The sequence below is a fragment of the Xiphophorus hellerii genome, chromosome 19 (assembly GCF_003331165.1).
Source record: "Xiphophorus hellerii strain 12219 chromosome 19, Xiphophorus_hellerii-4.1, whole genome shotgun sequence".
Lineage (NCBI taxonomy): Eukaryota > Metazoa > Chordata > Actinopteri > Cyprinodontiformes > Poeciliidae > Xiphophorus > Xiphophorus hellerii.
Genome location: NC_045690.1, coordinates 22106621 through 22119174, shown reverse-complemented (window position 1 = coordinate 22119174; position 12554 = coordinate 22106621). Strand labels below are relative to the sequence as shown.

General features: G+C 37.4%; 1 protein-coding gene across 2 annotated transcripts in view; it reads right to left on the bottom strand.

Moving 5' to 3' along the window:
* sos2 (son of sevenless homolog 2 (Drosophila)) overlaps window positions 1-12554 on the bottom strand; it is a 50061-nt gene that overhangs the window by 25535 nt on the left and 11972 nt on the right. For both annotated transcript variants that reach the window (XM_032547818.1, XM_032547819.1), the window contains exons 2-6: window positions 5294-5419; window positions 5041-5172; window positions 4625-4789; window positions 4338-4544; window positions 272-415 (exon numbers count right to left, since the gene is read on the bottom strand). In XM_032547818.1, coding sequence (XP_032403709.1) covers window positions 272-415; window positions 4338-4544; window positions 4625-4789; window positions 5041-5172; window positions 5294-5419 — 774 coding nt within the window. The remainder of the gene's footprint in view (window positions 1-271; window positions 416-4337; window positions 4545-4624; window positions 4790-5040; window positions 5173-5293; window positions 5420-12554) is intronic.

Below are 12554 nucleotides of genomic sequence, written 5' to 3'. Positions count from 1 at the left end.
ACACATTCATAACTCCACAAACAAATATTGTTTTTGAAAAACCGATACCATATACTTAAATACTTCAAATTAATATGACTAAACTGCACACGGTAACTGCATTTAATCATATTTTAAATTTTACAGATATTTATAGATGCTCTAATGATACAAGCTGGAGAAAAGCGTAAAAAAACAAAAACATTTCTGGTCATACTGTCAGTTTTTCTTTTTTAAATTCCCATCAATAACCGACAACAATAACCGTTTCCTGATAAACGATGCATGTTACCTCTGCTAGGTCTTCAAAGCAGCTGCCCACCAGCGGATGAGGACTGCCGTCAGCAGTCATCTCCACCGCGTCCTCGATCAGACCCAGAAGCTTCACGGTCAGCTCGTGGATGTCCAAGATGTTGCTGAAGATCACCTCGACATCCTGCAACATCAACAACGGAAACTGGTGAGCTGTGTCAAGATTTGTTGAATGCTTGGCAATTAATCATGATATTGCAGTGATAATTCAATGTATATTGGGCACTTATAGTAAACATACACCTCTGTCCAGTCTTTTCTGTTAGTATTTTTGTTAAATTTGAGGTTATTAAGTTCATCCTCTCCCCTTCTACAAAATGCGATCACCACTTGCTTGAACATCAATTAACAAAAGAAATAATTGATATTTAAATAAAAATGAGCTCAGACATCTTTCCAAGTGAGGTTGTTGGTGATAATATGACATTATCAATGCATGACTGTTACAGGCCGTCTGCTGGAAAGCCATTTCTAAATTAAGTCCAAGGCTGTGCATTTCTACCAGAGTTCAACAGGGTCAGAGTGCATCTGAATGCTTAATCAGCCATTAGCTTCCCCCCTCCCCCGTTTAAATTACTACCATTATAAATATGGGCCATTAAAAATGTGACCTTTAACCCTCAGGTAATCTTTACATTAGTGTGACAAGTAGCTTTGGTGTGACAATTCAAATGTCAAATATTTACAATATATTATTTCTTTTTAGAGCATCAATAAGCTAAAAACGGTCGTGCCAGCATAAAACGTGAAGCTAATGTTTATTATTAAAGTGAGATTCTAACGGTTTCCCCCACAGGACTGCTCTGTATTAACATCATCTCTCTTCCAATCAGCCTCGTCCGATTGTCTGCAGGACAATGCATCTAACAGTATGATGCTGCCATTATCAGGTTTCAGAGCGACACGGGCCACTAACGGCACTTTGGAAACGAGTGAAAAAAAGTTCACTGCTGGTCTCCATCTGAGCAGAGCACCTTCATCACGTTTACTGTTCTCCCTAAACAACTATTAGCAAATCGCAAAATTCACTAGAGCTGAAATGATTAATCGTGATCAATCGATTATTGAACTAATTTAGTAATTAATTCATTGATAATTGGAGTAAAAACAGAAAGATAAGTAAATTAGGTCAATATATATATACATATACACACTGTTACGGCCCTGGGCCATATGGGCTGGGTTGCAGGTGTCTTGTTGTCTGTCTTTGTGCTCCTCCCCTTTACAGGTGCTGCTGATTTTATTCATTTGGAGCACAGAGCATTTAAACCTGGCAGTCTCCACCTTCTGGGTTGCCTTCGGCGTCCACTCTGCCTTGATGCTTGTGGGTTTTTTTGTTGCCAGGCCTCAGCTCCCCTCCTTTTGCACATTTGAGTTTGTCTTTGTTCTTGAGCCAGTCGTATCACACACATTTGCATTTTAAGATAAAATCACTTTTGTCTGTCAATATGTTTTACCCAAAACTCCTCAAGTGGCAATTTCTTTACATTCGCCAGGTTGAAATTCATGTTTTTGCAATTTAGGCAATAAAATGTTTATTTTCTTATTTAAAAAAAGGAAGTGGATTATTTGTTTATTTACATCTTTTAATGCATTTCTAATATTGCATAGAAACGACCTAAGTAGCTCAATAAAAAATCTGCAGAATGTGCCTATTTTTTTGGTCAGATTAATCACCAGATTAATCCGATTAATCTGGTTTTTCCATTACTTTCAAAAGTGGATTTCTTCTCGTCTCTCTCCTGTAGAGTCAGATTATAAACAACAGCCTGGCGCATATTCCAAAGAGAATAATCACTGCAGAAGATGGGGACTCTAAAATTGGACCAAGTGTTTACAGACTGCTGAAGTCTTAAAAAGCAGCTCTGCCACGCCATTATTTAACCGAAGCGCTTTCTCGACGTCTCCGAGTAACGCTCAGGATGATGCTGCATTTCAACAGACATAATTGAGGTTATTCTGGCGAGGGATGCAGATGTTGTTCCTGTCTCAACTTAATTACATGTTCAGTGTTCCTCTGGGCCTCACATAGGTTTACGCTCCTCACCCAAATGATACCACAAATTACCCAACCCAAAATATGCAAAGCCACAGCAATCCACGAAACTCAACTTTCCACTAAGTTCTTCTAAACCTGTACACACTGCACTCAATTTTTTTTCTTCTTCAACTGTACTTATCCTTATATGTTTGGAGGAATTTAGCGCTTGAGCCCCATATTAGCCTCGGGAGAAAGAGAGAGAGACGACTTGAAGCAGCAAAACAAGAGTTTGTTGCAATCATTGTGTAAACGGAGTGACTCGTGATTGGAAAGGCAGTCCTTAGAAAACACAAATTTGACAATAATCAGAATCCGTGCTATCAAGTTCTTAGCTGCGAACAGAAAAATCCCAATTTTGTAATGGTGAAGGGATGTTTTTTCCACAAAATAAAGCCTGTAAGGAAAGCATTTTTGGAAGTTTCAAGTGACTTTTTGATATTAATTCCCATTTAACAGATTAGAAAGTTGAAGTTTTAATCTTTAAATGATCTTAGAGTGGATTTGGCTTATATTGTTTGATATTTGGATGTGTGTCTGAATAAGCTTGCTCTGCAGTAAGCTGCTCACAGCTACTTGCCTGAAATGAAGAGGAGTAACAATTTCAAATTTTTGTAGCTTTTGGAAAGAGTTGGTGGGTCTTTTCTAGAAATATTAACAGATTTTCCTCTTTATGTTTTAGATCTTATTTTTTCTGTACCATTTAATCCGCCCCTTTACATGAATAATAGTAGAATTAGAAGTGAAAAGTGTAAAAACAGTCACCATGGGAATGAATGTAATTAATTTTGGACCTTAAATGATGTGTTTTAATTGTTTCTCTCCAGGGTTGAAAAATCACACAACTGATTATGTACATTTCAATAATAATAACTGGCTGAAAAAATGTACATTTATTGTGCATTTTCTCCAATAAACAAGATCAAAACTCTACATGTAGACTAAACTAATTACATCATAAAATATTTGTTCTTGGGCAACCACTTGTTTTTTGTGGCCAAAAATAAACATTTAGCATAACGCTAGCTAGATTTTTGACATTTCCTAGTAAAACTAGTGGTTATTTTTCTATTTCAGTCTTCTCTTTGAACGTAAAAAGGAGTTCCCTTTTTAACCATACTGGTGGAGAGAGTTTTATTTCTATTTATTTTCTATTTAAATGACTTGTATTATAAATGTTATATTCATGTTTGCTAAAATTTTACATTTTAGATGGGAGTAGCTTGTCAACATAAAAGCAATCTTCTGTGGGGGATCAGTAATGCATCTGATTCTGTCCAAGTTTTAACCCGTCTGAGCCAAACTGGCAACCCACGATCCTCAGGAGGCACTGAGGGAACCACAGAGGATCAGGCCTGCTGGAACACCAATGTCTAAAGAAGAGCAAGTTTTCCAATAGAAAAATGTTTTATGGTCACATATCAACATATGTTTGGTTACATGGTCATAATGAGAGGAAATGTGATTAGAGAACTGTCAAACATGGTGGTGGTTGCATCATGCCGAGGCGCAGTTTTACCATCAGTGGTATTCGTGCATTGCACAAAATGGATGGAACCATTATTATTATTATTATTATTATTATTATTATTATTATTATTATTGTGCTCCAATAGTATAGATCTGAACTGGGTTATGAATGAATGAAGCATGAACTACCAGTTTGACCATTTAGAGTGGAGAAATATCCAGCTTGAACTATACCTGAAACTTCATTATACCTAGAAAAAGTATGTTGTCATGGGAAGTGTAGTTTGATAAAAGATATTTAATCAAATATTAGTAAGGATGCATTTCTGTATTTGAGAGTGTGTGTACAATTTTGAGAATGAGTGGTGTAGAAAAAAAAAAACCCAAATAAATTCAAATTTGTGGATCCAATATGAACCGGACTGTCGCCGTTTGTTGTAGCTGTTTCAAAAGTAAGTAAGCCCTTCAAAGGATGTGAGAAATGCCTTTAAAAAGCAGTATTACGATGTTTCCATCATCAGCTTAATGTCCTCCTCACCTCATCTGTGAAGACTTTGGGGTGGGACAGGAAATGGTTCCGGAACACTTTAATAATCAGATCGAGCTCCCGCAGATACTGCCGCTCCTCTGCAATTTCAAGCTTCACCAGTTCATCATACGAAAGCTCCGAGAGCGACAAAGGCTCCTCGGTGAACTGCGACATCACGCCGATGTCCTCCTCCTGGTCGAACATGTCCATCAACACCTGAACGCAGAGACACGAAACGGAACCAATCAGCGAGAGGCGAGTGAATGCAGCCGCTCCTTCCTCAACGATATCCCTACCTTGTCTGCACACATGGAGACCTTGATGTCCTGTTGGGTGATTTCATAGTGCCGAATGTTGCCGACGTAGTTGCCGGCCAGTTTGAGTATATCTGCTGATATGTATTCAAGTACTGCCACGATGTACAGGGACACATGGTAGTCCACCTTGTAGCCAAGAACCTCCTGGTTGGAGAAAAAACAAAACACATCAGACGAAGCAAAGCACGTGAGCCGTTCCACAGCAGCCAAAGGTTTGTTCGAGATCATGTTAAGCGTCTGTCTGAACATGCAGGGTGACGGCTTACTCCGAGGCAATGTCATTAGACAAGTAGCCAAAACTACCACCTAAACTAGATAAACATTTCTAGTCCGCTGAGGAAGTGGAAAGGGACAGAAAAGGGAGAGAGAGAGAGGTCAGCTCTGTGAGTCTTTACCTTAAGCAATGGGTGTATTTTGTCCACAGGGAGAAGCAAGGGGCTTCTTCTCTTACGTTTCTCAATAGCTGCCTGGGCGTCGTTAATTGCCCACTTATCTATAGGGTGGGGAAAGGTTTTCTGCACACGTTCCTGTCGAGAGGGGAGGCAAGGAGATTCTTCATAGTGAGAGGACGGACACGAGCCTTTTATGTATTAAAAGTTTCCGTCTTTAAAACAGAAATTACCAGGAGAGAGGAAGCAAAGGTCATACCTCTACATCCTGCACTGTGCGAGGCTGGGCCACACACAGCATGTTGAGCAGCTGCAGGATCAGCTCTTCAATGTGCTGCAGGGCATCCTCCTTTGCTTTCAGGGTTGGGTGGACCTGCTCCTGTACCTGAAAGTGTGAGACAAGCAGGAGAGAGAGACGGTGAGTGGCAGATTTAGCAATCCAGACTGAAATGCTCAACTTTAGCTTTCAGGGTGAGACAGGCTGTAAAGAAATATAAAACGTTGAACAGATTGAAGTTGGGAGTCATTAAAAAGATTCCCAATGCATCATATTCACATTAGACCAACAAAGTATTTAGATATTTAGTCTTATATTAAATATTAATAGAGAAAATAATTCAACTGGCTAGAGGAATGGACTGCTTTTTAGCTTTATTGGCCAGTTGGGAACTCCTTATTTAGACTGACAACCCTCTTTGATACGAATGCCGTTACCAAGTGAAGGAAACTCAAGGTTACCTCTTCTAAGACAATCCTAAAAAAATTAGTTCAAAAGAATCAAGACATTTGGGAACAGCTAAAGAGTTAATAATTTTCTGCTACATGTTAAGACAAGTCTGTGGTTTATTTATGCTGCAAAAGCGCAAGAGAGACGGCGAAACTTTTAGCGCCTAACAGGAAGGTTTATCAAATCTGTAAAGTTATTCTAGAGCCCCGCACAGCGTTTCTGCAAGAGGTCTGCCGCCACGTACAGCTGTGGGAACATCCTGACAAACACAATAAACTAACAAAAAGGTACTTTGTTACAACAGTTATATTTAGGAGTCCAAATGTACTGCTACACAAAAGGTAACAACATTCATACATATTTTGAAACAAGTTTTATTTGTTGCTTTATTTTGAGCCATATAAAAGACTAAAATGCGTATTATACCTCTAAAGAGAGGAACAGAGAAATATGTAGCTACACTGAAATATATACAGTAAATATACTGTACATACATCAAGTCATCCAATTCATGTTTTACATACTGTAACTGTGTATTTAGAGAAAACAAGAGTGCATTTACCTTGAAGAGGAGTGAGAAGATAATAAACTTATTTACTCCCACTCCTCATTCATATAGAAATTGTGTGGTTGTCACTGAAATTTCAGATTTAGTAATTTGTCATGTATGTTTTTCATGATGCATTTTCTTGTTAATACCAGAACATTGTCATTGTCATAACCAATTCAATATTGTACTTATATATTTTATGTAATTTATTAATGATATATTTTTAATTATGAATACAATTATATTTAGTAATTCTATTAAGGTTTTGGTGCAAGTCCATTTTTAATGAGTTCATGAAACTAACAATAGATTTATCACACAGCAACCAATTGCTCCAAATTTAGCTCTTTATTGATATTTGATGCAATAATTACTCATTCTTGTCTATTTTTTTGCCAAGTGCACTGTTGTGAAAAAGCTTTATATGAACACAGGGAACTGAATAATTTCTTCAGGTTTACTCAGACTCAGCTACATCCCAAAACGTATAATTCCCAAAAGGATAAACTGGTTATTTGAATATTTACAAAAATGTCCATTTATACTTATATTTTTGACACCTTTCTTAATGTACAGCAATGAAGCTGAAATAAAATATTTGGAGAACTAAAAACCATAGCAAGCAAAAAAAAAAAAAAGAAAGAAAGAATCAACGCAATTTAATCTGAGTGCATGGAAAGACGAGGAGAATCTCTCATTTAGAGTGTTTCTGCCGCAACAGAAGTAATATTGTTTGTACTGTGTATACTTCCATAATGAACATGAAACAAAAGCTTTGGTTATAGCATTTAAACTACTCCATGTGGAACTACCAGGTAAAGGGGGTGTGGTTATGGATGCATCCAGGCGTGAAGGTGTGGCTTCCTCAGGTCTGAAATTGCAAAGAAATGAACATCCCACAAATGCCTTCCAGCCTCCCAAAAGTTGTCGTCATCTGGGCTGTGCCCTCGTGCAGGAATGCAGTCGGTTGAGATGCTAATATAGCACCCAAAGGAGACTTCAAGGAGAAAAAAATACCATGGGAAAAAAAAACAACAGAGAAGAGGGTTTGATATTTACTCTCACCTTGCAACAGGAAGATTAACAACCATTGACTACGCAAATGATACACCGCTCTACATTATGATGTCACCAGGTGACTCTGAACCTATCCAATCATTGAACAGATGCTTAGAACAAATCAACCTGTGCATGTCCCATAACTTTTCTCGAGCTGAACAAATAAAAAAAAAAAAAAAAAAAGGATTATCTGTAGACATAAAGAGGAACGCACAGCTTCAGTTATTACAACTAAAAACCAGCAATCAGGTCCAACATTTACGTGTAGTGATGGACTGACCTGAACCTTCAGAGCCACATAAAGAGAGTAACAAAGTCAGCCTTCTATTTCCAGGGTTAGCGGACTAAAATCCCAGAAATATCCTGAGAAACTCATTCATGCGTTTATCTTTAATCGTATTGATTACTGCAACAGCGTCTTCACAGGGCAGCCTAAAAAAGTGAATGAAACAGCTACAGCTGATACAGAACGCTGCTGCTCATGTTCTGACTAAAACCAGGAAGACAGAGCACATTACACCAGTTCTAAAGTCCCTCACTGGCTCCCTGTAGCTCAGAGGATAGACTTTAGACTACTGTTGTTGGTTTAAAAATCACTGAACGCAGGGTTTCCACCTGTGTATTATAAGCCTGACGGGCCACCAGGCTTTACTTGTGCCCCCACCAGACTTGGCATTGCTTATTTATTTAAGTCTTTTTCAAATGTTTGCATATGTTACCAACTATAAACAACTTTATAGTTGGTGGTATGATATTAATCTTCCAATAACACAATTATCAAGTAATATTTTAAAATATCTTGTCAACTTTAAACATTTCTAACTCAAAAACACTACGGACTGCTGGATGTATGACTGACCTAGCGCCCAACCACTGGTTAGCAAGTTTTCTGGGGGCAAGTTTACAAATTAATAATCCAAATTACATTTGGATGGCACTCACCAAAATGTAATGTATGTTACTGGTTTCTCAATAATAACTGTATGATGTTTTTATATTTTTGCGCTTTTTTGACGTAAAGCATTTTGAACTGCCTTGTTCCTGAATGGTGCTACGCAATTAAACTTTACTTACAAAAACCTGTCGCTTTAGATTTGTAACTAAACTGATATACAGTTCAACAGAGCATCATAAAGACAAAACACCGACATTGAAACGAAGGATTAGTAAAATGTTCAGAGGTCACCACTGACTGGGCTCTGAGCATTCTTGCCCTCTGAGTTAACGGCGATGCAGCGAGGAGCAGGATGTCCTTTCTGTCTATAGTTTGCAATTTGTTGATTGAGATAAAATAACAGAAGGTGGAATTTCACAGCGATTACACATCATCTGTTTAGATTTATAACTTGGTAACTACACTAAGATGCTTCTTAAAACAAGAGCTGGAAACACTGAAACCACAGTTTGAGGCCTTGTTGCTCGTCATTACTGTTTTGATGCACACTCACAAGACCTTCTTGCTATAAATAAGCCACGAGTGTAAACTGTACTGGGAAAGAAATAGATATCAAAGGGGGAAGTAGGTTATGAGATAGATTCTTTCAACCCTAAACGGTCACTTGACTAAATTCCACAGGACACCAGGAGCTGTGAGTCACCGCGCTGAGTGGAGGCACGGGGGAAATCCCCGGAGTTTCACAGAATCATTGTCTCGTTTCTCACAGGCCCGCGACTGACAAGTGGTGTCTATCTACAACAACATCAGGATGGGAGACAAAGGAACCGTAATGCTTGAAACCGAAAGTGGTGGAAAGTGATTTCAAACAAATACATAAGCCGTGACGGAGCTGAAAGGTATGCCGACCGAGATTCTGCAGAAGCTCCCACTACTTAAACCTTTTTAGAAGAGAATATGCAAGATATTTAGGTATTACCAAGAAACAAAGTATTTACTAAGGGAACTTTGACAGCTACAACTTTAATCAGCCTCTTAAAACAAACAACTTAAAGGCTATTGCATCGAGAAAATTAATTATGTACCTTTTTTTAAGGTTGATGGATTTAAAAAAGATAAAATATCATACACAAGCTGCCATCAGGACAGCTAAATGGAGGAATTAACCATTTAGGGTTAACCTATTAGACCATTAATCATGGTCTAATAGGAATATTTACACAACAGCTGAAGCTTGCAGCATCTTGGTAAAAATATAGTTTGAGCACTTAAATATGAAAAGCAGCCAGAGATAAAACAGGAACTGACCATAGTAGGAAAAAATAGTTTGTAAATGGAAAAACCGATTAAAATAAATAAAAAAGAAACTGACAAAAGCAACAGGTTGACTACTTTGGTCAAACATGTAAAAATAAGCTGCAGAAAACCTTTCACAAGGTTCAGAAAGTGTAATCAGGTTTTCTAAATATAATGTAAAATGAATAATACAGCAAGATGTCGCTCAGATCACAAAGTGTAGAATTAGACTGGCAGATCTGCCTTTATGTCACTGATCCCCAATTGAAATTTTTTCCAATATCAGGACCGATGCAGATATTGATAACCCTTTCAAGGCTTTCCCCAGAAAACTTGCTAAGCCTGGTGGTTGGGCAGTCATTCATCCAGAGGCCCGCCATGTTTTTGGGTTAAAAAATCGACAGGAAATTTGAAAATATCACTTGATAATTATGTGTCATTGAAAGACTAGTAAATTAATACCTGAACAGCAAATATAAAGCCTTAAAAATGCAAACATTTTAAAGACTTAAAAATGAGTAATACTTAGTCTGGGGGGCCACCAAGTAAAGCCTGGTGGCCCACCAGGCTGATAATACACTGAGGAAAACCCTGCCTTTATTTTACCAGAGTTTTTATAGGAAAGAAATCCAGTGGGATTATTAACCTGTTACAAGGTTGTGCTGGCTAAGACAAGATGCAGGTAAAACTTATATTTTGTTGCACGGCTGAGATAAAACTAAAAAAGATAAGGCTTACATTAACAGAAACTTACAATTACACTGATATCTTCTGGACAAGAGACACTAAATGTTTTATCTTGTAAAACTGACACATGAATCACTCTTTAAGCACTGTTCCATTAGCAAAATGAGGATGTGCACAAAAAAAGGCAAAGTGTGAACAGTGTTGTATAGTAACAAAGTAAAAATACTTCACTACTTTACTTAAGTATATTTTGGAGTACTTCATACTTTCCTCGAGTATGAAAATTTTTGATGACTTTCACTTTTACTTCACTATATTTCCGAACTTAATTGCATACTTTTACTCCGATACATTTTCAATGTGTGGTTTAGTTACTCGTTACAAAAAAGCGAGAGAGAGAAACGCAAGTGTTTTGACCCCACCTACTGATTAGCAAGTAGCAAGCAGGCTACCGAACAAAGTGCCTGGGCTTGTTCATCACCACCAATAGGATACTTCTTCTTCTTCTTCTTCTTTTCTATTATGGCGGATCACAAGCAACTTTAAGGTGCATACCGCCACCTACTGTACATGAGTGTGTAGAAGCATTACTTCATATCTATTAAATTCTACTTTTTAATTTTGTATTCTTAAGATAAATAAACAATGCTTTCCTTAATTTGTGAATATCTGTTATGTTTCCTTCATTTCCTAATATACCTTTAAGATTCCATTCATGCCCCATATTTCTAACTATTCTCTTTAATTCTTCCCTTTCGAGTTCATTTGACTTACAGTTCATCAATATGTGTTCTACATTTTCTTTCTCTCCACATCTCTCACATTTATCATTATTTTTCCTCCCTATTTTATAAAGCATGTCATTTAAGTAGGTATGACCTACTCTTAATCTACTAATTATTATTTCTTCTCTTCTGTTTCGTTCATTAATGCTTCGAATTCAAACTGACTTTTGTACTTCATATAATCTTCTTCCTTTCTTATCTTCATTCCACATTTTTTGCCATTTCTTGATTTCTTTACTTTTAATTAGGATACACCTGTTTCGCTTCTCCCATTAAACACAAAGCAAGTCTCGCAATCAGTAGCAGTCACATGGAAATTCTATCTTACAAAAACTCCCCGTCCAACTTGAAGAAACACATCGAGGTAACTTCTTATGAAATGGTTATAATCCTCCTGTTTCAGTAACTATAGCTTGGTCACTAGGCACTACTGTATTGTGAAATCTTGACCATAAATGAACTTTGTTTGGCATTGTTTCAGTTCCATACGTGGTGTATTTAGCTTAGGCCTAATGTTGACTGTCGCAGGCTACCTAGACTCCTCTGTTCAAAGGGGGACAGAAGCCATAGCAATAGCAATTTAGACTAAATTTAACGAATATAGGAAAGGCATGCAAGTTCAAAACCAGGTTTACAGATGCCAATAAGCTGCATTTCCCTCCCAATTCTTTTTTTCTTTTGCATAATGACCAGTTGTGTGCACCACCTACTGACTGTAGGATTGACTGATTCACTGATTTGTGAAGTAGAGTAATCGTAACAGCTCTTTTTCTTCATGTTGGCCGCATTTTCTGTACTATTTATTTTTCTCATTTTCAGCACTGACCTTACTTGAAGGGAAAACTTAAGGCTTACGAAAACTTTGTATTTTCTGTCCTGGAGGGTATACTAAGAAGCTGGTTCAGTTGTAAAGCAGGTTAAGTTAACCTTGTGCTATAGGTAAAGCACCTAATTTTCTTAACTAAATGATGCCTGCAGGTATATCTATTAGCAGGTTTAATTTTGCCTGCACTTGGTTGGGTACATTATTTTAAGTGTATTTGACAAGTTTACCAAAATATAAAAAATGTCATTCAAACTGCATTTGCTTTGTTTTACTTTTTACTTGTACTTTTCATTACATTACTTGAGTACATCCATTTTTACAGTAATTTCCATACTTAAGTACAAGAAGTTTCAAATACTTTAAGACTTTTACTCAAGTAACATTTCAGTCAGTGACTTCGACTTTTACCAAAGTCATATTTTGGAGAGGTACTTGTACTTTTACTTGACTCTGAGATTTCAGTACTTTATACAACACTGAGTGTGAAGTCATTTTTACACCTCATCTCCTCTTCTCAACTCAAGAAAAAAAAGAGAGAGAGAGTAGGGCCCTTTAAGAAAACAAGACACCTGCAGTGAAGAGTCAGCTCTAATTATGATCACAGGTTCTCCTGTGCCACGTTCGGGTGTTGTTTATTTTTATGGGCCATTTCAATTCTGAAGTGTACCAGAAGTGTACCCGCACTCACTTTCCCT